This window comes from Sprattus sprattus (assembly GCF_963457725.1).
Source record: "Sprattus sprattus genome assembly, chromosome: 19".
Classification (NCBI taxonomy): domain Eukaryota; kingdom Metazoa; phylum Chordata; class Actinopteri; order Clupeiformes; family Clupeidae; genus Sprattus; species Sprattus sprattus.
In genome coordinates, this window is record NC_137917.1 from 18,576,791 (window position 1) to 18,604,140 (window position 27,350).

General features: G+C 40.9%; 1 protein-coding gene across 1 annotated transcript; it reads left to right on the top strand.

Moving 5' to 3' along the window:
- Positions 1-1,021: 1,021 nt before the first annotated feature.
- LOC308380635 (uncharacterized protein) lies at positions 1,022-27,148 on the top strand (the record flags this gene model as incomplete). Its single annotated transcript, XM_080858043.1, is given in 23 exon segments — positions 1,022-1,426; positions 1,585-1,680; positions 2,030-2,260; positions 2,391-2,413; positions 2,495-2,535; positions 2,538-2,609; positions 2,754-3,016; positions 7,359-7,589; positions 11,933-12,364; positions 12,524-12,619; positions 13,314-13,544; positions 13,717-13,739; positions 13,816-13,934; positions 14,158-14,425; positions 18,873-18,936; positions 19,277-19,459; positions 19,839-20,067; positions 23,877-24,283; positions 24,812-24,907; positions 25,160-25,390; positions 26,179-26,201; positions 26,288-26,406; positions 26,592-27,148. Coding segments are annotated over 23 exon segments (4,440 nt in total).
- Between the last annotated feature and the right edge of the window lie 202 nt (positions 27,149-27,350).

Genomic DNA, 27,350 nt, shown 5'->3' on the forward strand with positions numbered 1-27,350 from the left:
ATAATTAGACACTTCCACACTTGTTAACTAAGCAGAGTGCAATCCAGTTCTGTACTTTATTAAAAGTCAGCCAGAGACAGATAACAGGAAAACGGGATTATAAGGCTAACTGAAACAGACTGGAGATTGCATTGAACTGTACAGGGAACTAAATACTCAAACTTCAGAAGATCTAATAGAATGAACAAAAACAGTCCATGGTAGGGATCAACTAAGGAACAGAATACACAACGCTCAGATGATGTCAGAAGGAACACAACTCTTGGAAACAAGAACTAACGAAGCCGTGGGGTATGAAGGAGCAGGAGCGAACCCGGGGAGATGATCATCCAGAGTTTGACGAAGGAGCAGGAACAAACACAGGGAGCTAGAAGGCCGCCGCTTGACGAAGGAACAGGATAATAAATCCATACACAACAAGATCAGACAATACGTGAGGGGAGTGAGGGGTTTAAGTACACTGGTGGAGGGAGTGACAGGTGATCGTGATAAGGCAATAAGGGAACTGGGAATTGACCATGTCTGACTAGATAATTAGATACTTCCACCCTGCTTAAAATAGATCTCCTGACTAAATGTGACGAACTGAATAGGCAGAATAGCTGACATAAAGTAAAATGCTTTGTGGGTCAAAAGCATTTCCTGATTTTTCATTCAATCAACTTCAGAGACTTCTGATTGGTCTAAACTGCGTTAATATCCCTTCCCTCATTTACCCACGGTATGTATATTACTGGATTGGACTCTAGTGAGTGATTCGTTAAGCAGTGTAGAAGTATCTAATTATCTAGTCAGCCATGGTCAATTCCCAGTCCCCTGATTGCCTAATCACGAGCACCTGTAACTCCCTCCACCAGTCTACTTAAACTCCTCACTCCCTGCACACTGTTAAGCATATGCCATTGTTCATTTACTGATGATCAGGAGGGATTAAATGAGGTGATTTCAGACCAACAGAGAGTGAAAGTTAAGTGCGCACACTCAAAGTTTCCAGCGAAGTGACTGTTTCTGTGAGAAGAGGATGGCATCTAAACGCTCTCTACCTGAAGAGGATTTCAACTGTCCTGTTTGCTTTGACATTTTCAAGGATCCTGTCATTCTTCTGTGCAGTCACAGCTTCTGCAAAGACTGCATTCAGAAGTTCTGGAGACGGAAGAAATCCAGGGAATGTCCAATTTGTAGAAGAAAATCTTCATTGTACAACCCGCCAGTGAATTTGTCTTTGAGGAACTTATGTGAAACTTTCCTGAAGGAGAAGAGTAAGAGGGCTTCAGGAGCGTCTGAAGTGCTATGCAGTCTGCATGGTGAGCGACTCAAGCTGTTTTGTCTGGAGGATAAACAGCCCATATGTGTGGTGTGTCAGGCTTCCAGGAAACACTCAGGACACCAGTTCCTTCCCATAGATGAAGCTGCACTAGACTATAAGGTGAGTTTCTATTATTCGCTTATAGGTGGAAATTTAATTTATGACTGTGCAATGGGCATACTCTGCCTTCTGTATCTGTGCTCTTACTGAATGAGTATCCACAACAACAGAACATTAGTATAAATAATCTCAACATATGAAATATTTTTTCACTATAGGAACAACTCAATGCTGTACTGAAGCCCTTGCAAGAGAAACTGAAAGAATTTGAAGATGTTAAAAACACATGCGACCAAACAGCCAGTCACATTAAGGTGAGATTTATCAGAACAACCAGTTCGGAAAGGGACTTCATGATACTGTTTCTTACATTGTGTAATATTACCTATATGATGCGTAAACAACTTGTATTGTGCAGCTATTCAGTTTTATTACAACTACAATTGAAGTTACATCAAGCATCTCACCCATCAGTTTGATTCAGATATTAGAAGTACACAAACTGATATTTATGTTAGTGTCATTTAAGAAAATTACACCAATGATCTACCACAACTGCTCATGCGGTCAACAGTAATACACATTACTTTGACTATTAATATTCAACAACTTATATTTGTTTTAAGTAAAAAATTATGTCCCTTTTGATTTTTGTTATTCAAGGTCCAGGCCCATCAGTCAGAGAAACAGATCAAGAAGGAGTTTGAGAAGCTTCATCAGTTTCTAAAAGATGAAGAGGAGGCTAGAATAAGAGCACTGAAGGAGGAAGAGAAGCAGAAGAGTTTTATTATGAAAGAGAAGATTGAAGAAATGAGCAAGGAGATGTCGACTCTTTCAGATACCATAACAGCCATTGAACAGCATATGGTTGCCGAAGACATAATCTTCTTACAGGTATGGACATGTGGTTTCAATTCCGTTAAAAAATGATGTTTATGACCTTGAACAAGAAGTAAGCCCTCAAGACAGACAGTTTATTGACATTAACTGAACTGAAATCTGTGCTGTATTTAATTTTTTTCAGAACTTCAAGGCCACCATAGAAAGGTGAGATTTCTATTTTTTTTTTTTTTTTTTTTTTTTTGAACCTACACTTAAACTAGTGCTAACTACAGTCTGTTTTCCTAGGTCTACGTGCATACTGCAAAAACCACAGAGAGTTTCGGGGGCTCTGATGTGGCAAAGCACCTGGGCAACCTGAGGTTCAGAGTCTGGGAGAAGATGAAGGACAAAGTTCAGTTCAGTGAGTTCTATGTCACCTACAGCTCGCACTCGCACTCACACTATGTTACAGTTAAAGTAAAAACAGTAAGAACCAAGCAGCCAACAGTAAAAAAGTCATGCACCGGAGTCCATTTGCTCACCCTCTCCTTATCTCTCTGTTCAGCTCCTGTAGTGTTGGACCCAAACACTGCACACCCAATATTCATCATTTCTGAGGATCTGACCAGCTTTGAAAGGACAGATCTTAGACAGACACTTCCCAATAATCCAGAAAGATTTGATTTCTATGAATGTGTCCTGGGCTCTGAGGGCTTCAACTCAGGGTCCCACTACTGGGATGTTGAAGTTAGAGACAGAACATGCTGGTATGTGGGTGTGACCACAGAGTCCAACCAGAGGAAGAGTGCCATCTTCACATGGGAGAGAGTGTGGTGTGTGGGGTTTGGAATGTGTTTTGGAGAAACTGTGCATGTATTGAAACAGAACCTCCACACACTCGGAGTGCATCTGGACATGGATAAAGGACATCTGTCATTCGTTGATCCTCTACAAAATACACACTTACACACTTTCAACAATGCACTCAGTGAGAAAGTCATACCCTTCCACAGCTTCAGTTCACAACTGAGTATTTTACCCCTGAAGCCCTCGGTAACTATTGAACTCCAAAATCTATAGTGTGCCATTTAGAATAAAAACGATACATCACATTTCATTGGTCTACATCTAAATCTTTGTTTTTACAATATAAAATATATATCCTTTGTAGTGGTTTTATATGGAAAAATAAACTTGATTTTGCCTCAATTGTTTGTAACAATCATTTGTGACATTCTGCATTACTTTGCAATCTTCCCTCTTCAGTGGTAGCCCCAGTTCATGTTGATATTGATCACTGTTTCCCCATCAGTTACTTTTAACGTTTTCTCAACATGTAAGCTATGTGTCTTTACATTTAAGTCATGCACGTTATGCATATTGATGCACATATGGTAAAGTCTGAGATGCAGTACAGCACATGAAATACCCCATAGTCAATTTCATTTTCAAGTCTAAGTATTGACAACTTTTTTTTCTCTCTATTTACATGGTGGGACTATGTTTATCTTGATTTGTTAAGGGTTTTTAAGTAGATCCGTCTAGATTTGTTGAGGGTTTTTAAGTAGATCCGTCTAGATTTGTTTAAGGTTTTTATATAGTATAACCAACATGGAAACGTCTCAGTTACTTATGTAACCTCTGTTCCTTTAGCAGGGACCAGATATAACAAATGGGACTTGACCTAGGCCCTGTTCGGCGTACAACTAAAGCTCAGATAACTAATTTAGCTCGCGACTGGAGATTAACTAGCTCGATAATTGAGAACAGGCCAAGCCCGTCTGGCGACGGGCGCTAATTTATTTTAACCTCTCGTTAATTTGTCCCAGGCTAAAATCGTCAGCTAAATTGCGCGTGCACGTCCTGCTTCAAAAGGCAGGATAGGTCGATCACCAAAACCATGATTTTCTTTTCCCGAACAAAAGTCTAAACTCAAAGAAAAACTCATTTTTTTCCTCCGCTAAGGCAGGATATGACCATGAACGCGTTATGAAGAATTCAAGACCATAATCATGTCAAAATTCAACACTGCCTCGTCTGTGACAGCGATATAAGAAACTGTCTTTAGGCTGTCTAAGTTGTGATATCTTTTCCAATGTCTAATATGTGACTCTGGTGCAATGGGTAGAACTCATGGTTTGCATGCTACAGATTGCTAGTTCAAACCCCTTCGCTTCCCTAGAAATTGTAGTTTTACATCTCCTTGTAAATAGCTTTGAATAAACCGTCTGCGAAATGACAATGTAAATGTATTAATAAGAAATTCAATAAATTGAAGCATGAAAATATATTGTGTGCATTTCTCTCTTATCATGCATCCACCTTTTCTACAAAAAAAAATGCTGTGAAGTAGACTGAGGTAGACTATATCATCATTTGTTGATGACGTATGGTTAATAACATTGTGATTGTGGGACAAGATCTTAAACAACTTTCGCCAATATCTCCGTAATGGAGATGGGTTATGTGCTCAAATTTCCTGGGATCAAAGAAAACGTTAGTAGGCTATTCATGTGCAAACTAAAAATCACGTCTCAGGCTGCTAATGAAAGTTATTTCGGGTTTATCAACTGTACCAATGTCATATAATTATGAGTGCATCGCCGACATTACAAAAAGTAATCGGTAGCGCTCATACAAGAACTCATGATGGAAAAGTGGATCTTCTTGGCGATAGCAAAGAACTTTTCCTACGCTAATCAAACTTTATGACTCCTTGTCAATGGGATCCTTCCTTTTGGCGTGGGTGTGGCAAGTTTAGCCAGCTAAACTTTGGTTAGCCTGCCCTGGAGCAGGTTAGTGCTAAGCGATTGGTTACCATGGATATTAATACAAAGTTGCTTCAGCGAACTCGCTAAAGGGATGTTGTCTTTTTTTTGCCTTGGTTCAAATATCTGAGCGTCGCAACACCCACCAAGGAGACACCGTAGAACGCAACTATTGTTTTATCTGGTCCCTGTTAAAGGAACTGAGGTTACGTAAGTAAGCGAGACGTTCCTCATCGCAGGAGCTGCGATATAACAAATGGGACCGTATCCATTAGCGCGTGCAAATAGAGTGGCTGCCGTTACACCCCAACTCTATTATGCTTTGCCCTCATAGAGGTTCATACAGCAGCTGGTGATGAACATTTATAGGGTCTTTCCTGTGCTTGTGAGCACTTATCAGGTTTTCAAAGTGCACATATGCCAAGGGGATCTATCCAACGTGAATATTGTCTGAGAGACAATAACATGTAAATGGTTTATGAAAAAGAACACACTATCTCTATGTGACACTATATCTCTAACTCCAACATAACAACTGATACTTCCATCTTTGTGAAGAATCATCGCATTGACCATGTCTGACTAGATAATTACATACTTCCACACTGCTTCACTAAGCACTCACCAGAGTCCAATCCAGTTCTTCCAGTTCCATTCTTACTGTGGGTAAAGAGGGGGAAAGAAATGAAAGCAGTTTAGACCAATCACTCACCAGAGAACAATCTAGTTCTTCCAGTTCTAAACTTACTGCGGGTGAGTAAGGAGAGTCATGAATGCAGTTTAGACTAATCCGAAGGCTCTGAAGTTTACCGAAAGAAAAATCAGGAAAGAAACGTGAACCCATGATGCATTTTACTTAATGTCAGCTATTCTGCCTCTTCAGTTCGACACTCTTAGTCAGGAGATCTATTTTAATGGGTGAGCACATGCCATTTTAATCTTACAGATAATGAGGCAGGATTTACTGAGGTGATTTCTGACGAATATAGAGTGAAAGTTAAGTGTAAACACAAACTTTCCAGCGAAGTGAGAAGAGGATGGCATCTAAAAGCTTTCTACCTGAAGAGGATTTCAGCTGTCCTGTTTGCTTTGACTTTTTCAAGGAACCAGTCATTCTTTTGTGTAGTCACAGCTTCTGCAAAGACTGCCTTCAGAAGTTCTGGAGAGAGAAGAAATCTAAAGAATGTCCAGTTTGTAGAGGACAATCTTCATTGGACAATCCACCACTGAATTTGTCTTTGAAGAACTTATGTGAGGCTTTCCTGAAGGAGAAGAGTAAGAGGGCTTCAGGAGGGTCTGATGTGCTATGCAGTCTGCACGGTGAGAGACTCAAGCTGTTCTGTCTGGAGGATAAACAGCCCATATGTGTGGTGTGTCAGGCTTCCAGGGCACATTCAGGACACCAGTTCCTTCCCATAGATGAAGCTGCACTAGATTTTAAAGTGAGTTTCTATTTTTTGCTTATAGGTGGAAATGTTATTTATGACTTTGTAATGGATATACCTTGCCTTCTGTATCTGTGCTGATACGGAATGAGTATCCGAAATAAGAGAAAATGAGTATAGATAATCTCAACGTATAAAATATTTGTTCATTATAGAAACAACTCAATGCTGTACTGAAGCCCTTGCAAGAGAAGCTGAAAGAATTTGAAGAAGTTAAAAAAACATGTGACCAAACAGCCAGTCACATTAAGGTGAGATTAACCAGAACAACAAGTTTCAGAAAAAGACCATTGACTTCATGACACTGTTTCTTACATTGTGTAATATTACCTATATGATATGATACATAAACAGCTTGTACTGCGCAGCTATTCAGTTTCATTATAAGTACAATTGAAGTTACATCAAGCGTCTCACCTGAGCGATTTGATACAGATATTACAAGTAAACAAACAAACTGATATTTATAATATTTGTAATGTTAGGCCCCGCTGCACCCCCCACTGGCCTTGTAGTGGCAGTGCAACAGCCTTTGGGTTTTAAATGGGCATCATTTGCTTGATTGTCCACAACTGAGAAGTCAAGCTGTTGGCCCTCAGAAGGGGTCTTGCATTCTCACCATGGTTTAATGCTGCTGCACACTAGGTTTTTGTGGTGCTTTGCATTTACTATTTTATCTCCTATTTTTCTTTTATCGTAAATAAACCCCTATTTTTGTTTACTCTGTGTTCTGCCTCCAATTTATGTTGCGGTTCACGAGCCGGGATCGTAACAAGTATCATTCAGAAATGTAAAGCAATGATTTCACCATGTGATTGTTCAGCCCTTGGATAAACTGCTCATGCTGTCAACAGTAATACACATTATTACTTTGACAATATTAATATTCGACACATTATATTTGTTTTGGGTAATATTTGTTTATTACTGTAGTCCCTTTAATGTGTGTTATTCAAGGTCCAGGCCCATGAGTCAGAGAAGCAGATCAAGGAAGAGTTTGTGAAGCTTCATAAGTTTCTGAAAAATGAAGAGGAGGCCAGAATAAGAGCACTGAAGGAGGAAGAGAAGCAGAAGAGTTTTATTATGAAAGAGAAGATTGAAGAAATGAGCAAGGAGATGTCCACTCTTTCAGATACAATAACAGCTATTGAACAGAAGATGGATGCTGAAGACATAATCTTCTTACAGGTATGGACATGTGGTTTCAGTTCAGTTGTAAAAGAAAACAGTGAGATGTGTGTGACATTTAATACATATTTAATTTTTTGACATTTAATACATTTTTGAATATTGTTATCTATTTGAAATATGTGCTGTATGCTGTTTTCCAGAACTTCAAGGCTACCATAGAAAGGTGAGAGATTTAATCTGTCTTTTTTTTGTTTGACCCCACACTTAAACTAGTGCTAACTACAGTCTGTTTTCCTAGTTCTACATGCACACTGCAAACACCATGGGGAGTTTCGGGAGCTCTGATTAATTTGGCAAAGCACCTTGGCAACATGAAGTTCAGAGTTTTGGAGAGGATGAAGGACAAAGTTCATTTCAGTGAGTTCTATGTCACCTATGGAACACACACACACTCTCTCTCACACACACGCGCACACGTGCACACACCCACACACGCACACACGCACACACGCACACACGCGCACACACACACACACACACACACACTAACTCGCTATATTGCATCAACGTAAAATTCAAAGTTACAGCTAAATGGTGCAATTAGAACCAACCAGCAAACTGTAAAATAAGTCATACACCTGAGTCCATATGCTCACCCTCTCCTCATCTCTCTGTTCAGCTCCTGTTGTGTTGGACCCAAACACTGCACACCCATCATTCATCATTTCTGAGGATCTGACCAGCTTTGAAAGGACAGATCTTAGACAGACACTCCCCGATAATCCAGAAAGATTTAATTTCTGGGAATGTGTCCTGGGCTCTGAAGGCTTCGACTCAGGGTCACACTTCTGGGATGTTGAAGTTGGAGACAGTACATGCTGGTATGTGGGTGTGACCACAGAGTCCAACCAGAGGAAGTGGGGAACCTTCTCATGGTGGAGAGTGTGGCGTGTGGGGTTTGGAGTGAGTTTTGGGGGACCTGTGCATGTATTGAAACAGAACCTCCACACACTCAGAGTGCATCTGGATTTGGATAAAGGACAGCTGTCATTCTCTGATCCTATACAAAATACACACTTACACACTTTCCAACACACATTCACTGAGAAAGTCCTTCCCTTCTTCTACAGCCGCAGGTCATCACTGAGTATTTTAACACTGAAGCCCTCGTGTCCATTGAACAATGCAGACTAGGTTGAAACTTACTCCAAAATTTTAAGTGTGACATTCAGTAAAAGGAAAAATACGTAAACACAATTCATTGGTCTATATCTATTTGTCTGGTCAACTGCATTCGATTTGTAAAAAAAAATACATGCATTCCTGCCATTCAGGCCTGCACCACATTCCAAAAAAGTTGGGACGGGTGCAATTAAGGGGTAGTTATGAGGTAGAATAATTAAATAATGATGTGATTTAAAGAAAAGGACCTTCCAGACTGTTACCAGCAAGTCCAAAAGCCTGGGGCTGATGGTATGGGGTTTTGTCAGTGCCATTGGCAAAGGTAACTTACACTTTTGTGATGGCACCATTAATGCTGAAAAGTACATAGAGATTTTGGAGCAACATATGCTGTCTTCAAGACGACATCCTTTCCAGGGAAGCCATGCATATTTCAACAAGACAATGCAAAACCACATTCTGCACACATTTCAAAGGCATGGCTGAGGAAGAAGGGTGTGTGGGTGCTGGACTGGCCTGTCTGCATTGCTGATGACTTAGAGAATGTGTGGCACATTTTGGAATGCGACAACGAAGACCCTGTACCACCTTAAGACTTGTTTGCAGGAAGAATGGGACAAAGTTACACCTGAAACGCTTACTCACTTGCTGCCGCACTTGCTTCCTCACCCGAACGTCTTGCAAGTGTTGTGAAAATAAACTTTTTCTGATTTGGGGTTGTAAATCTATGTTTTTACAATATAAAATATATATCTCTGTGGTAGTTTTATATGGAACATGTGGCTTTTAAGTTGAAATAATACACTCCACTCCCAACACTAGCAGGTGGTATTTGCTGCTGGTGATTATGAGATTAAACTTGAGTTTGCCTCAATTGTTTGTGTGATATTGTATGATAATCATTTGTGACAAATTCTGCATTACTTTGAAATCTTCCCTCTTCAGTAGTAGTACCTGTTTATGTTGATTGTTATTCATCACGTTACTCATCAGTTACTTTTTAAAGTTTACTGAACATTTCAGCTACATGTCGGTACATTTAAGTCATGAATGTACAAATGTACATATGGTTAGGTCTGAGATGCAGTAGAACACATGAAATATTGAAATGTTCATGAAATAACATGAATTCAATTACATTTTCAGGTCTCAGCACCGAAAAACAACAGTTTTTTTTTCTTTACAAGGTGGGAAGATGTTTATTTAGATTTGCTTAAGGTTTTTAAGTAGATCTATCTAGATTATTTTGAGGAAATACATGGGAAACTAAATGTTAAAACATCCTTTAATCCAAATGTAGCCGGTGGGACCAATGGGTGTAGGGAACTTTTATTTTGCTTCACCTCTGTCACCTTTCTTACGTGTTTACGCCACTGGTAGGGGGGCTTGGATTGGTTTCCAATTAGTTTGGCGGGGACAAGCATAGATAGACACCTTGGGTCCTTATGCTGGTAGCTGTCCATTGCTGAGTGTGGAGGGTACCCACAGTTCACCACTCATTATTTTACCACTGAAGCCCTCGGTGACCATTGAACAACGCAGACTAGGTTGAAACAAACTCTGAAATGTGCCATTGAGTAAAAAACACAACACAATTCATTGGTCTTTATTTAAATCTATGTTTTTACAATATAAAATATGTTTCCTCTGTAGTAGTTTTATACAGAACATGTGGCTGTTAAGTAAGGGATAATGTATAGAACGCCGGTCATTATCGGGAAAATAAGCCCTGACAGGGCGAACAGCACCCCAACGCGAAGCGGAGAAACAACCTTTCCTTACATGTAAGTAAGTAAGTAAGTAAGTACCTTTCCTTACATGGTGGGAATATGTTTATCTAAATTTGTTTTTGTATCTAAAAAAGGTTTTTAAACATAACCAACATGGAAAACCAGATCTTAAAACTTCTTTCTATCAACATATTTAGAAATATAAAGATGACTGTAAACAGGGTCATTCTCTGTGTTTATCCTGAGGTGGTCATAACCTTTGAATGGTTCATGAATCACCCCCATAACTGTTGTTATTAATCACATGCTTAGTAGCAGCTGATTTTCTTTGTATTCTTCATTAACATAAACCTGATTGTCCGATTGTGAAGAACCAGAGACATACTCATACACTCTGATGCTGCACTGATTAGGTAATCACTCATCATTCCAGTCCAGTTGATTCCAGTTCTGTGTTTACCATGGCTCAATAAAGGGAGAGACCTGCAAGTCTGGGAGCACCTAGGCAATCTAAAGTTCAGAGTTAATTTTATCATTAACAATACACACATGTGAGATTGTACATAAACATGTACATTAATACCGCCATCCAATAATTATTTTACATTTTGTATTGTCATTGCTGTAGATTGCTTTGGGTACAAAGTTGCTCTCAATACCATACCATCTATTGAAATTAATAGATATTATGAACTGAAATAACTTATTCTCTTTTTTCTGATCTTCAAATCTACCATAGAAATGTGACAGCGTTCCTTTTGTCTCTTTGTTTGAAGCCAAACTAAAACAGGCGCTAACTAAAGTCTGTCAGTCTACAGCTGGATCCCGGCGCACGGTGCAGAATCCAAAGAGAGTTTCGGGGCTCTGATCGATGTGGCAAAGCACCAATGAAAAATGTGCTTGCAGTGAATTTCAGGTTCTGAGAGATAATAATAACATGTTAATGGTTTATGAAAAAAGACACAGTATCTCTATGTGACACTTTATCTCTAACGCCAACATAACAACTGATACTTCCATTTTGTGAAGTAACATCACATTGACCATGTCTGACTAGATGCATACTTCCACACTGCTTCACTAAGCACTCACCAGAGTTCAATCCAGTTCTTCCATTTCCATACTTACCGTGGGTAAATAAGGGAAGAGAAATTAAGGTAGTTAAGGCCAATCACTTGCCAGAGTCCAATCCAGTTTTTCCGGCTCCATACTTACCATGGGTAAATAAGGAAAGAGATTTGAAAGCAGTTTAGACCAATCAGAAGTCTGAAGTTGATCGAAGGAAAAATAAGGAAATAAACGTTGACCCATGAAGCATTCTACTTCGAGTCAGCTACTCTGCCTATTCAGTTCGACACTTTTAGTCAGGAGATCTATTTTAATCTAGAATTATATGCCAGTGTTACTTAACAGACTATAAAGTGGGACTTACTGAGGGTATTTTTGACGAATAGAAAGTGAAAGTTCAGTGTGCACTCTAATCTCCAGCCAAGTGGCTGTTTCTCTGAGAAGACGATGGCATCTAAAAGCTCTCTACCTGAAGAGGATTTCACCTGTCCTGTTTGCTTTGATATTTTCAAGGAACCAGTCATTCTTTTGTGTAGTCACAGCATCTGCAGAGACTGCCTTCAGACTTTCTGGAGACATAAGAAATCTAAGGAGTGTCCAGTTTGTAGAAGAAAATCTTCATTGGACAATCCACCAATTAATTTGTCTTTAAAAAACTTATGTGAAGCTTTCCTGAAGGAGAAGAGTCAGAAGGCCTCAGGAGGGTCTGAAGTGCTCTGCAGTCTGCACGGTGAGAGACTTAAGCTGTTCTGTCTGAAGGATAAACAGCCCATATGTTTGGTGTGTCAGGCTTCCAGGAAACACACAGGACACCAATTCCTTCCCATAGATGAAGCTGCAGTAGATTATAAAGTGAGTTTATATTTCTTTGCTTATAGGTGAACATGTAATTTATGACTATGCAATGGGCATACTCTGCCTTCTGTATCTGTGTTATTACTGAATTAGTATCCACAACAACAGAAAATGAGTATAGATAACATCAACATATGAAATATATATTCCTTATAGGAACAACTCAAGGCTGTACTGAAGCCCTTGCAAGAGAAACTGAAAGAATTTGAAGAAGTTAAAGAAACATGTGACCAAACAGCCAGTCACATTAAGGTGAGATTAACCAGAACAACAAGTTTCAGAAAAAGACCATTGACTTCATGACACTGTTTCTTACATTGTGTAATATTACTTACTCAAAACGAGCATGAGCAGTTTATCCAAAGGCTGAACTATCATGTGGTGAAATCATAGCTGTAATTTTCTTAATGATCCTAATAATATAAATATCAGTTTGTGTAATATTCCACAACAACAGAAAATAAGTATAGATAATCTCAACGTATGAAATATGCGTTCATCATAGGAACAGCTCAGGGCTGTACTGATGCCCTTGCAGAGGCAACTAAAAGAATTTGAAGAAGTTAAAGAAACATGTGACCAAACAGCCAGTTACATTGAGGTAAGATTTACCAGAACAATCAGTTTTCGGAAGAGACCATTGACGTCACAGCACTGTTTCTTACATTGTGTAATATAACCTATGTGATACGTATGATACGTAAACAACTTGTATTGTGCAGCTATTCAGTTTCTTTAAAATTGAAGTTACATCAAGCATCTCACCTGAGCATTTTGATACAGATATTACAAGTACACAAACTGATATTTATATTATTAGGATCATTAAGAAAATTACAGCTATGATTTCACCACATGATAGTTCAGCCCTCGGATAAACTGCTCATGCTTGTTTTGAGTAAGTAACATTTTGTATGACTGTAGTCCCTTTGATGTGTTATTTAAGGTCCAGGCCCATCAGTCAGAGAAGCAGATCAAGGAGGAGTTTGAGAAGCTTCATCAGTTTCTAAAAGATGAAGAGGAGGCCAGAATAAGAGCACTGAAGGAGGAAGAGAAGCAGAAGAGTTTTATTATGAAAGAGAAGATTGAAAAATTGAGCAAGGAGATGTCCACTCTTTCAGATACAATAACAACCATTGAAAAGCAGATGGCTGCTGAAGACATAATCTTCTTACAGGTATGAACATGTGGTTTAAGTTCAGTTGTAAAAAAAATTGTGAGATCATTTATTTTGTTGTGTAATTTATTATCATTACTGTCCAATGCATGGACAATAAGTAAGCCCTTAATACAGACACAGTATTTTGAAATGAACTGAACTGAAATCTGTGCTGTATGTTGTTTTTCAGAACTTCAAGGCTACCATAGAAAGGTGAGAAATTTCATTTTTCTTTTTTTTTGTTTGAACCCACACTAAAACTAGTGCTAATTAGAGTCTGTTTTCCTAGTTCTACGTGCACACTGCAAAAACCACAGAGAGTTTTGGGAGCTCTGATTGATGTGGCAAAGCACCTGGGCAACCTGAAGTTCAGAGTCTGGGAGAAAATGAAGGACATTGTTCACTTCAGTGAGTTCTATGTCACCTACTACACACACAACCACACACACACACACACACACACACACACACACACACACACACACACACACACACACACACATTTACAGTATAACATCAATTTAAAAAACAAGCTAAAGCTAAATGACGCAATAACAGCCAACCAGCCAACAGTAAAATAAGTCATACACCTGAGTCCATTTGCTCACCTTCTCCTTATCCCTCTGTTCAGCTCCTGTTGTGTTGGACCCAAACACTGCATACCCAAAATTCATCATTTCTGAGGCTCTGACCAGATTTAAAATGACGTATTCTAAACAGACACTCCCCAATAATCCAGAGAGATTTGATTACTGGGAGTGTGTCCTGGGCTCTGAAGGCTTCAACTCAGGGTCACACTACTGGGATGTTGAAGTTGGAGACAGTACATGCTGGTATGTGGGTGTGACCACAGAGTCCAACCAGAGGAAGAGGGCCACCTTCACATGGGGGAGAGTGTGGTGTGTGGGGTTTGGAGTGGATTTCATAGGGCATACACATACATTGAAACAGAACCTCCACACACTCAGAGTGCATCTGGATTTGGATAAAGGACAGCTGTCATTCTCTGATCCTCTACAAAATACCCTCTTACACACTTTCAAACACAAATTCACTGGGAAAGTCTTTCCCTTCTTCTACAGTCGCAGTTCACTGAGTATTTTACCACTGAAGCCCTCGGTGACCATTGAACAACGCAGACTATGTTGAAACTAACCCCAAAATGTTCCATTGAGTAAAAAAACAATACATCAGCACAATTCAGTGGTCTATATCTAAATCTATGCTTTTACAATATAAAATATATGTATCTACTATATGTTACATGTGGCTGTTAGGTAGAAGTTCTACACTCCCCTCCCAACACTAGCAGTAGGTGGTGTTTGCTGCTGCTGATTATGAGATTAAACTTGAGTTTGTGTGATAATCATGTGTAACATTTTCTGCATTACTTTGTCATCTTCACTCTTCAGTAGTAGCCCGAGTTTATGTTGATTGTTATTGATATATTGATTATTATTATCACCATTACTCTACTTACCATAGTGTTTGTTATTTATAATTTTTTCTCAACATGTCAACTACACGTGTGTACATTAAAGTCATAAACCTTATGTATATTGATGTGGTTATATACGTCTGAGATGCAGTACCACTACAAACTGCCAATTCAATTTCCTTTCATTTTTTTTCTTTACATGGTGGGAATATGTTGATCTGGATTTGATTAAGGTTTTTATAGTAGATCTATCTAGATTTGTTTGAGGTTTTTAAGTACAACCAACAAGAAACCAAATGTAAGAATCATCTTCTTTGATTCTAAAATATCTTACATTCAACGCGTAGTCGTCACCTACTGGTGATTGTTGGTATTGTAATGAATCACATGCTGTTTAGCAGGTGATTTAAAAATAACTTTATCAACCTAAACCTGATTGTCCGTTTCTCAGGAAACAGAGACTGAAAGACAGATTTAAATCACAGAAATTCTTACTCGGACATAAACATGTACAATAACACCGCCATTCAATAATTCTTTAATATGTGTTATTGTCATTGCTGTGCATTGCTTTTGGTACAAGATTTCTCTCTACCAAATATTGAAATTAATACAAATATTATGAATTGAAATTACTTTAAAATTGAAAGTACATATTGTCTCTTTTCAGAACTTCAAATCTACCATAGAAAGGTGAAAGATTTTCTTTTCTCTGTTTGTTTAAAGCCAAACTAAAACAGGTGCTAACTAAAGTCTCACAGCCTAAGGCATGGTTCCAAGCACACGCTACAGAATCCAAAGAGAGTTTCGGGGCTCTGATTGATGTAGCAAATCACCTGGGCAACCTAGACTTCATAGTCTGGGAGAAAATGAAGGACATAGTTCAGTGTAGTAAGTTGAAGTTGTAGCTTAGTGTTGTAACTACACAACAGTGGGAAGTGGCTGTGACCAAAGATTCAACCAGAAGAGGGCCACCTTACCTTATTGTGGCAAAGGGTTTGGCGTGAGGGCTGTAGGGTATATGGAAGTCATCATCCAGGACCTGTTGGTGTAACAGTTTCCAGTGCACCTGGATTTAGACGAAGGTCAGTCTCTGATCCTCTAGAAAATATACACTTACTCACTTTCAAACACAAATTCACTGAAAAAGTCTTTCCCGTCTTCTATACACTTTGTGTCTCTTACCACTGAAACCCTCAGTAACCATTGAACAACAGTTAGACCTGCCTCTAGATAAAGTACTACAGTAATACAATTAACAGGACAAGGAATTATAATGAAAGCCATTATCAACATGAGGCTATGTTGACATATTGACAAATATATCAAAATATGTTTACCTTGCAGGTCACACGCCTCCACTGCCCAGAAAGACAGCTAAGTGAGTGGCACCTCATTCCCTCTAGTTCACCTGTGTGTGCATGTTTAGAGCACAACAAGCTCTGTTCAGATGTTTGCGAATGTAGGAGTAACACAAGCTTCAGTACTGATCTGGGGCCGTATTCACAAAGCCTTTTATCTTACCACTAGGAGTGCTCCTAACTCGCGCTAAAACCTTTTACGTAGGAGTAATTTCTTAAAAGTGATTCACAACGGCTCTGAGACCTACTCATACTAAGGATAATACCAACTCCTAAGCTTAAGATAAAAACTCCGTTGCTATGGATGACGTCCATTCTCATGCACGAGTTTAGAAGCGGTGCGTACGGTGATTGGTTGCTGACAGGCGCTCTCATTCAAAACTCAGTCCTAACATCCCCCTAACGATCCCACTAAATCAACAGAAAATAAGAGAATAACCTAGGCTTCAAATGAAGTCATATTAAATAGTTATGGATAGTGCACTTAGCAGAATGCACACGCATGATGACAAGTTTGTGCATCCAACGAGAATGACGCTTTGCACGTTAGAGAAAGAGAAATTGCCGAAAAAAACACGGAAATTGCATGAAATCAAGGAAGTAATAATTAAAGCTCCCTGCAAACTATTAGGTAATCGGCACATTTCCAGCCCTTAAACACTTCAAATATCAGTCCATACGGCTCTTTAAGTCCTCCTGTCATAATGGACGAAACGAGGGCGAGACGTAAGAGAAAGTCGAACTGGTCCCAGGACCAACTGTCCATGTTGGCCCAGAGTGTGCTGGAGAGGAAGGGAGTTATAAAAGCTAAATTTGGCTGTGGGGTGACCACAAAAAAGAAGCGTGAGGCATGGGAGGACATATGTGTTAACATAAATGCTTCATTCCCTGCCGTGTGTCGCTCTGTCGATGACTGCGAGAAGCGGTGGTATGCGCTCCAGTCACAATGTAGGATGGAGATTGCGGAGTGGACTTTAAAAGAGCCGTCGCGGCTACAGGTATTGTGTCACCAAAATAGGCCTCATGCGTATACTTGCATGTTGTAGTTCAACTGTGCTCCCGGTTGTGGATTGAGGAAGGGTGTCAAAAGCCATGTCTTGCATGGATCCCACTGTCACCCAACAAGTGGCATCCAGCAGGTACATGGTGCCGCTCAAAAAGCTGGCGCAGACCGCGCTCTCCATTAAAATGCGCGAATCGTGAGTAGATCCAGGACACTTCGCAACAATATCCATGATTGTGAAATTTGGATCAAACACTATCTGTGTATTAATTCAATGTACCTTTTTGCGGTTTACAAAGACCTCATCATCTCTGGATGGAGCAATTATTTTAATGTGTGTTCCATCGATGGCACCCACGACACCGGGCATTCCTGCAAACGCCATGAAATTGACCTTGATCCTTGTAAGTAAAGGCGATTGTCCAAAGGGAACCGGTTAAACTGTTGTACAATGTGTGGTCTACAGAGTGCGGTGATTGTTTGATGAATGAATCGGTTTACTGATGATTGCGATATTCTGAAGTCGTCTGCGTTGCAAAGTTGCATTTTCCCCGTAGCCAAAAATCTTAATGTTATCAAACATTTAACTTCCGGACTGATTGGGTTGTTTCGGATAGTTGGAGACGTGATTGCATCCCGCACTAATTCTAGTAAAATGTTGATGCCTTCACGGTTTAAACGATATCTTCTCAACAATTCAGAGTCGTTCATTGTCTCCAACACGTTACGTCTGGCTTCAGCCATTTTAAGACTTTTTGTGAATAGGTCTTAGTGACTTAGGAGTCCTCATGAGGAGTTTTAAGCTGTCCTGACTTAGGTGCTACTTTTAGGGATAAAATATTTTGTGAATTGCTCTTAGTAAAAAAAAATAGGAGTCCTAAATTTAAGACTGACACGCCCATTATTTTTAGGAGTTTCTCCTAAATTCGCCACTTATGAGCTACTTTTAGCCCTAAGATTCTTTGTGAATACGGCCCCTGATCTCTCCTAAAAAGGGATTCTGTGAAGCTCCCACGTAATGTAATGCTCATACTGTGCTTTTAAAGTCCTCTCCCACCATTGACAATTTGTCAACTGAGAACTAGATCCAAGTGAAGCAGAATCAGTTTTTCTTGATTTGTTATTTTATTATTTAGATTTTAATTTGATCATTTTATTGATCTTTATGGGTTTCCCATTTTAGTCTTTTATCTACTATTCCTTGAACTCATCTATTCTCCCTCTAGTTTTAGCTGGGTTATCATAATTTATTTTTTTTCCCTGTATTTTTTTATGTCATTGTGCTTCACTCCCTTAACTGTAAAGCACTTTGGGTCAACTCCTGCTGTTTAAATATGCTATATAATATCCATAGACCAAACCACTGTAGTGTTATGAGGAAGTCAATTGTATTACACAGAGGTTGGAGTCCAGGAGGGAACCGGTTTGAAATACTCCTATGCCTGTGTACAATCCTCCACTCTCTTATTCCCCTCCCACTGCGTCTACCCATCCACCCTCTCACCTGTCCTGTTTACTGTGGACCCTGTGATCCTGTCGTGCAGTCACAGCATCTGCAAGGCCTGCGTTCAGACCTTCTGGAGCGTCAAGCTGTCTCAGCAGTGTCCCGTTTGCAGGGGAAAGTCCTTAATGAATCCTTCCCGTGAGGGTTTAGTCCAAGAGAGAGACTTTGAAGCTTCAGTTGAAAGAGCTGTGCAGCGCCCACAACGATAAACTGAAGCTCTTCTGCCTGGAGGACAGGGAGCCGCTGTGCCTGGTGTGCTGGACATCAAGGAAACACAGACAGCACCAGTGCTGCCTCCGATTACAGAGTGATAAAAAAGTGTCAGTGTTTTTAGTATGTTTGAGTTTTAGACGCCATCAACCCTTAAACAAATAGCCCCCTATATGTAATTGCTGTTCCCTTTACTCTGCGTCATGTTCCTGAGTGTTTGTTTCATCCCCACAGTGCCAGGTGTATAACACAGGCCAGCAGATTAAAAAAGAGTTTGAGAGGCTCCGGCAGTTTCTACAGGATGAAGAGGATGCCATGATGGCTGCTCTTAATGAGGAGGCAGAGCAGAAGAGTGACACAATCAATAAAATGATGGAGGAGATTAGTGAAGCCATATCCACTCTCTCAAAGCTGTGTGTATGTAAATCCTCCCACCTAGCCAAAGGAACACACACACACACACACACACACACACACACACTATGGCACTTAAGCAACTGTAAAAGTGCCATTATTGTAAAAGTGTAATTAAGCAAAAAGTTGGCCAAACAGTACATTATGTAAATAAATACAGTAAGTCCTAGTTGCATCTATTGGTAATACACAGTATAACTCCCACCCCCCCCCCCCCCCCCCCCCCCACACACACACACACACACACACACACACACACACACACACACACACACACACACACACACACACACACACACACACACACACACACACACACACACACATACTGTACTGTTCTGTCTCCATAGCTCCTGTGATCTTGGACCCAAACACATCCCAGGCAAAGCTCATCCTTTTTGAGGACCTGACCACCAGTGTGGTCAACGGCACTGAGAAGCTTAGGGTTCCCTACAACCCAGAGAGGTTTGACTATTACCCATGTGTCCTCCTGGGCTCCCAGAGCATCCGCTCAGGGGTCCACTGCTGGGACGTGGGGGTTGGGGACAGCACCGTCTGGATCGCGGGCATCACCACAACACTGACTGGAGCGGGGGCATCACCACAACACTGTCTGTAGCGCGGCCATCACCACAACACTGTCTGGAGCGCGGGCATTACCACAACACTGTCTGGAGCGCGGGCATTACCACAACACCGTCTGGAGCGCGGGCATCACCACAACACTGTCTGGAGTGGGGGCATCACCACAGCAACTAACCAGAGGAAGGGCGATGCTTTCTTTCAGAAACACCTGGCACGTGAGGTACCTGAACGGTGAATACACGTGCCACTCCCAAACTGAGCCGGATGGTCCCCTTGTGACTGACAGACTGCGGGTCTTAAGGGTGCGGCTGGACTTGGATGGCGGAGGGGTGTAATTTTCTGAGCCGCTCCATGACAAACCCCTGTGCAGTTTGAGACATGTTTTTTACAGAGGGTGTCTTCCCATTTCTATATAATTACTGTATATTCTCACCTCTGAGGATCTTACCAGTGAAAGCTGAACATTAAAGTGAGGGCTGATCTGAAGTTCAACATGTGATGGATTATACCATTATATGGAATATTGTTTTTGAGTGTATGTGCTATGCTACCTAAATTACTGTTTTTAAAAGGGTAATAACCATGACATAATGCAGCTTTGTTCAAAATATGCCTTGTCAGAAACTGTTTTTAGAAGACCAATAAAACACCTATTTTATGTGGAAATCAGTGCTGTGTTTGGTGTAGCTATTTAAGTTGACTTCAGGCTTTTCTTCCCTGTTACTCACATACCTGGCCATGATCCAAACCTCAAGTTTGATTTACAGTACATAATGCTAGGCCCCTATTCGCAACTGTGTGATATAACACCTAGATACTTCCTCCTGTCTGTGTACTTCCTATGGATTGATTTACGTAAATCAAAGTCTGTCTCAAATCACTGCCCTATTCATAAATGTGCAGTCTATCAAAGTGCTCAAAGTCTTCTTAGAATGAAAAAAGAAAAAAAGATTTGCCTGTCAGGGTAAAGTCAGTTTGGAATGTCATGCTTTCAAAGGGTGGATGGGTGTGTCGGAACAGTGTCAGGGTGTTTTCCTAAGACACAGGAGTTCCATGGCTAAGAAGTCCTTGTTTTTGAGGTCTAGATGTCTGGCCATCAGGTTTAATCACTGTGAAAAGGAATCACTCTGTACTGTTGTGTTCAGATTTTACAAATTTTCCAGCAGGTTTCAACAGAGTGCATCCAGGAAATGCTCAGCACCCACTGACAGATATGTTCAACAGTATTTTCGTTAACATCGGTAACTCCCAGTTATTGAAATGGCAACATTTCTGATTTTATTCATTCACATACTTTTCTGGGAATCTATATTATTTCCACCTTCCTCACATACAACATGTGTGTGGACTGGAGGGGTGTATCATAAAATAATGAAATCTTCTGTCTCACAACCATATGACAAAGGGTATCATTTTCATCCACTTTGATAATAATATTGTCATGATCTGATCCATGTCTTGTGCTCTCTCTCTCTCTCTCTCCCTTGTGCGCGCGCTTCAGGTTTGCCATGCCCTTAACTCACTGACGCCCGACTCACATTGCTGCGTTGATGCGTCAGGGTTAACGCATCCCCATTCACTTTGCATGGGGTGACATCATCCTTTGCCGAACTGAATTGTGGCTCCGTTTGATTCGCGTGCGTTGCGTTTCATGCTTTGCTCGCGACAAGAGTTGAAGAAGGTTAAACTTTTCAACAGGCAATGCATGCGTCAGCCAATCATATTGCCTTTCATGCATACATGACAGCACAGGCACTAGCCAATCATATCCCGTATATGCTCACGTCTACAGAGCGGCAAACTCCAAAAAAAAACATGGCTGCCAAACTCCGTAGATGGTCGTATTTGTACCTACAAGTTGGTTGTTTGACCTTTTTTTGGTTAGATTTTTTAAAAGTTACCGAGAAATAGACACTGTACAATGTAAAAACCCCTTTACTGTAACTGAGAAATACGTATCATAGGATTTGCGAGGTGTCTGAGCACACTGTCTAATGATGGGTTAGGGTTAGCATGCTACTACTCACAGGGTAAAAGCTTACTAATGACGTGATTGGTTTGTTGACCTGTCAATCTCACTATAACGTCTCCGTTATCAACAGAACCCCATGCGCCAAACTCCTCCTCCACCGTCCGTTGCATCAACGCAACAATGTGAGTCGGGCGTGACTCTTCCAGGTGCCTGGTCTAACACACCTGTGGCTAATTGGACATCATCTCTTCCCTGTGCCTGGTTACACACCTGTGACTGATTGGACCTCGTCAGTGCCTGAGTTAAACCGTGCTCTGAAGAGCATTCAGTGCTGAATTATCTTTTCGCTTGCCTGGACCCTGCCTGGAAAACTCTCTTGCCTCGTCTTCGTGTTGCATTCCTCCTGCCTGTCTGTTTTACCTGGATTCCTTTGGATTTTGTATTTAACCCTTTATGGGTTTTTTGGACTGTGCATCTTGCCCTGGCCTGGCCTGCGAGTTTTTATGTTTGCTGCCTGCCTTGCCTCATTGAGATCCCCATGTTTTATATCTTCTGAGCTTTGATGTTTTTTTAGTTGGATCTCCTGCCTCTGTTTTTGAAAGACATTCATACTGCTAAAAGGTTTATTAAATTTCACGTTTGAAGAAACTTTGTTGCCTTTTTCTGCTTTTGGTTCCAAACCTGTTTTAACTCTGCTTCAGCCGCTGTGACAAATATATAATAATAATATCTTTCCCCATCAATTTATGCACAACAGGTGATGGCCAAGATGGCTAGGTGATGGCAATGATGACCCTAACACTGATTGTCTGTGGAATCTGTCCCCTTACCTATGGCACCGCTGTGGCACCTTGCTCTAACGGGAAGAAACTAGCAGTCTCAACTAACAACTCTGACAACTAATGACAGTTCGGGGGCATCCACTGTTCTCAGCATACACAGGCCCCCACACATCAATGGGGGTCTGGGTTAACTTTGGTTTAAGACATTGTTCTTCACCATGGGGTGTTATCAAACAATTCTCACACCTAGACCAGCCAAAACCATGCTCACACACTGTCATCACACCTCAGCTATCTCTGAAACTGCAATTGGGGGCATTGGGGAGGGGGAAAGAGCTTGGGTTAAATGATGACATGTCCGAAGGACAATGTACATATATCAGAAATTGACAAGAGATCAGATACCAACCAAAAAAACAAAGTGTACATCCATCATATATGGCACATTTATCACACATGTATTTACCCTTAATCGATCAAATCTGACCCTTAGTGAATCCTACTGAGGTTGATACTGACATCAGCTTGGCCCCTTTCATGCTGGCGCATCGCGGTGCGATTACTCAAAGAATGCCTCTTCAGAGGACGTAAAGACGTCGTCTTGCCTGGGAGGGCTTTGAACAAGTGTTTACTTTGAATAGTGTTTAGGGCCAAAGCGGTTGATTCGTATCGCCACCTCTACTTCTCAGAGCTTAATATTGAGGTCGTTGTGCGCTTGTTCAGTAGTGTTCAGTCTACTTAAACGGAATTTGGAATACACTACCTATTGGAAACGCTTGGTGTCTGGCCTACAGATAGCTCCTTTGAAAGCCTCTCATCATAACCTGGTCCTCCCATTTGGCACAGTCCGCCCTCGACCAGACTTCCGCGATTGCTTAGACGCTGGTGTGCGAGTCGGTTTTTTGTTTTGTTTTGTTCTTTTCGAGAATGTGTGTGTTTTGGCATGGAAAACAAGTACAACCCCTTGTAGGTAAAACGGAATGCACTTAATCACCAAGCCAGTCGGACTTAAAGTGAAAGTAGATTCAATCCCGTTTTAGAGAGTTGAGACAACATAAAGAATAATAGAGTACTGACGCAGCACCGGCAGAAATGGCCTTTAAACGTTCTTTCCCCGAGGAGGACCTCACCTGTCCGGTCTGCTGTGATATCTTTATTGACCCGGTCATACAGCTATGCAGCCACAGCATCTGTAAGGGCTGCCTGCAGACGTGCTGGGATGTCAAGAAATCCCGAGAGTGCCCAGTGTGTAGAGGGAGGTCCCCCAAAGGTGAGCTGCCGCGGAACTTGGCGTTGAAAAACCTGTGCGAGGCCGTCCTGAAGGGGAAAAGTGTTGGACCATCGCAGGTGCTCTGCAGTCTCCACGGGGAAAGTTTCAAGCTCTTTTGTCAGGATGACAAAGAGCCTGTGTGCGTCGTCTGTCAGACGTCAAAAAAACACAAGCAACACGAGTTCTGCCCCATTGATGAAGCTGCCCTCGATCACAAGGTGAGACTAAACCTTTTGTTCTTCGCGTCTTCAGTCCATACCCACAAAAGTTAATGCTTTTCAAGATAATTAACTTAAAACAGATAATTAACTGAAAACTATGAGTTAGTCCCAAAGGACAATGCTGTAGGAAAAGTCACAAACAACCTTGGCAACTAAAAGCAAAAAGCAACTCTCTGGTTTTGGGCGGCATTTGCACATTGTGTATTTCTTTAACATTTCTACTGTCTAAGATACACCCCCCCACACACCATTTACTATTTAGAATTCACACTCTGTTTCTTACCATTAATACCATGTCATTTGTCATACAGTGTGCAGTTTGAAGACATGCATTATGTTGTGTGTTCACCCTTGGGTGTCTCACACAGCCCTGATGGTCCTAAAGATAAATATTTTAACTTATTTTCTGAACTTTTAAACAAACAAGACTGACACTCCCCAGTCTGGTCTGTCTGTCTGTCTGTCTTTGAAGTGACTGATTGTGACGAATAGAGTTTAGTGATATAAACTGATAAGTGTGTCTAGGAGGAGCTCAGCACTGCACTGACGCCATTGCAAGAGAAGCTGAATCTTTTAGAGGAGGTTAAAAACACCTATGACCAAACCGCTCAGCTCATTAAGGTAATACACTGTATCCTGCTAAGTATTTGGTAAAAACATGATATATAAATGTTTTCTCTCAGTTTAACCCTGTCACTCTTAATGTTAGCTTTCCTTTAGCGTAAAATCTGCAACTGTGACTAGTGGGGATTTCCATGAGAGGGAAGCTGTTTCAGTTTTAGTTTCAGTATTGCGTTTCTAAAAGAAATGAATATCATGGGTTGGCCTAACACCAAAGTGACCAATTTCATTATTCATGATCTCCCACACCAGAGGCAGGGCCAGCGCACTGAAATAAGGATGAAGAAGAAATTTAAAGAACTTCACAAGTTCCTCCAAGATGAAGAGGCAGCCAGAATAGAATCTGTGAAGGCGGAGGAGAGGCAGAAGAGCGACGTTATAAAGAAGAAGATCGAAACAATCAGCAGGGAGATTTCATCTGTCTCTAACACCATTCAAGCCATACAGGAGGAACTCAAACAAGACGATGTGTCATTCGTGCAGGTAATAATCACAGGCGACTTGAAAGTCGTTTATTTGTCGTCATAAACATACTGAATCTGTGACTCTCAAAGTGAAATAGTTATGATAACAGTTTTTGCTTTAGATATTTAGTGGACGCTTTTATCCAAATTAACTAGTTTACAAGTCTAGAATTTAACTCGCACTTACAGTACTTACATTCCTGCACTTTTTAATTTATTATGTAAAGTAGTATTTATTGTTACACTAGATCTCTATTGCTCGTAGCTTGATTGATCTCTCCTTTCTATGTCGCTTTGGATAAAAGCCGCTGCTAAATGACTAGATGTAAATGTGATGTAAATACTGTTGAATGTACCAAGGATGTTACTGGATCAGACAGCAATAGGTAGGTCACCACCACTGAGGTACCGCGAATGAAACTACCAGAAGGCTTGCAAACTAGACCCTCACCACATGTAGTTTACAAATAAACACACAGTGCATGGCCTCTGACTCAGTGGTTCTGTATGAGTCATACGTCTATAAAAGAATGGTATGTGAACTGGATGGCACTTAACATGTTTGCGCTTAGGATCTTGCTTATGATATTGAAGTAGCAACATTATTTTGCCAAGTTATCAAATTAGCTTTAGTTCATTCACAGGGGACTCTGCTAGTTTCTCGTTGCTTTGCTCGCTGCCCATCAATGACATTAAAGCACACACACACACACACACACACACACACACACACACACCAGGAAGATTATGTCTGAACAGGTCATGTGGTACATGAACATTAAATACACTTTCTCATGTTTCCAACAGAACTTTAAGGCTACAATGGAAAAGTAAGTCAAATACTCATATTGTTCTTTTTTGTCTGTGGTTCCTCAATGAAATCACTGATGGCATTGACACTGTATACTGGTTCTAGGACCAAGTGCACCCTGAAGATCCCAGAGATGGTGTCTGATGCTCTAATTGATGAGGCAAAGCATATGGGCAACCTGAGCTTTAAAGTCTGGGAGAAGATGCAAGAGATCATTGAATTCAGTGAGCCCAACATGCACACACATAAACCTTCAGTTAGGTTAAATATTGGTATCTATTTAATTCACCTGTAGAAAAGTATGTACATTCGCTTTTTTGCAAAGATTGTCTTGTTTCACGTTGACGGTAGTGAAGTATGAATCCACAAGTTGCAATTATTCATTTAACTTTCTCTTGAATCTTCTCAGCTCCTGTCATCCTGGACCCAAACACAGCAGCAACACACCTGATGTGTGAGGACTTGACCAGCCTTGTGTATAGCGACAACATGGACCCACTGCCAGACAACCCTGAGAGATTTGACTTTTATCACTGTGTGCTGGGCTCTGAGGGCTTCAACTCAGGGAAGCACCATTGGGACATCGAGGTTGGGGATAATTCCCTCTGGTACCTGGGTGTGATGACCGAGTCCATTCTCCGTAAGGGGAAGGCCATCTGGAATGGAGTCTGGAGCTTGTGGAACGTGTTTGGGGAGTACAAGTCCCAGTCTCCAGAACAGGGCCCTACTCCGCTCCCAGTGAGCCTGGGCATCCAGAAGATCCGAGTGGAGCTGGACTGGGACGGAGGACTGGTCTCGTTCTCTGACCCCGTCAGTGATACGCTCTTGCTCACCATGGCACACACGTTCAATGAGAAAGTATTCCCGTTTTTCTATAATTTCTGTGTTCTTGCTCCACTCCGGATCTTACCGCTTAAGCCGCACATAACAGTGGGAGAGCACACTGGAAGGAGCTGCCTATTTTAACATTAAACAACAAACCTTTAACACACAGTTGCCAAGCCTGTTTTCTATTTCTAATAGGCAAAGGAAGCACTTTAGGTAATAAAATGTATTCTGTATGTGTATGTTGCCAAACAGAGACACCTACTGGTAGGGGGTAAATTATGGTATCCCAAAGACCAGCTCAGAATAAGCTGCAAAAAACAGATACATTCTGACAGGGAAC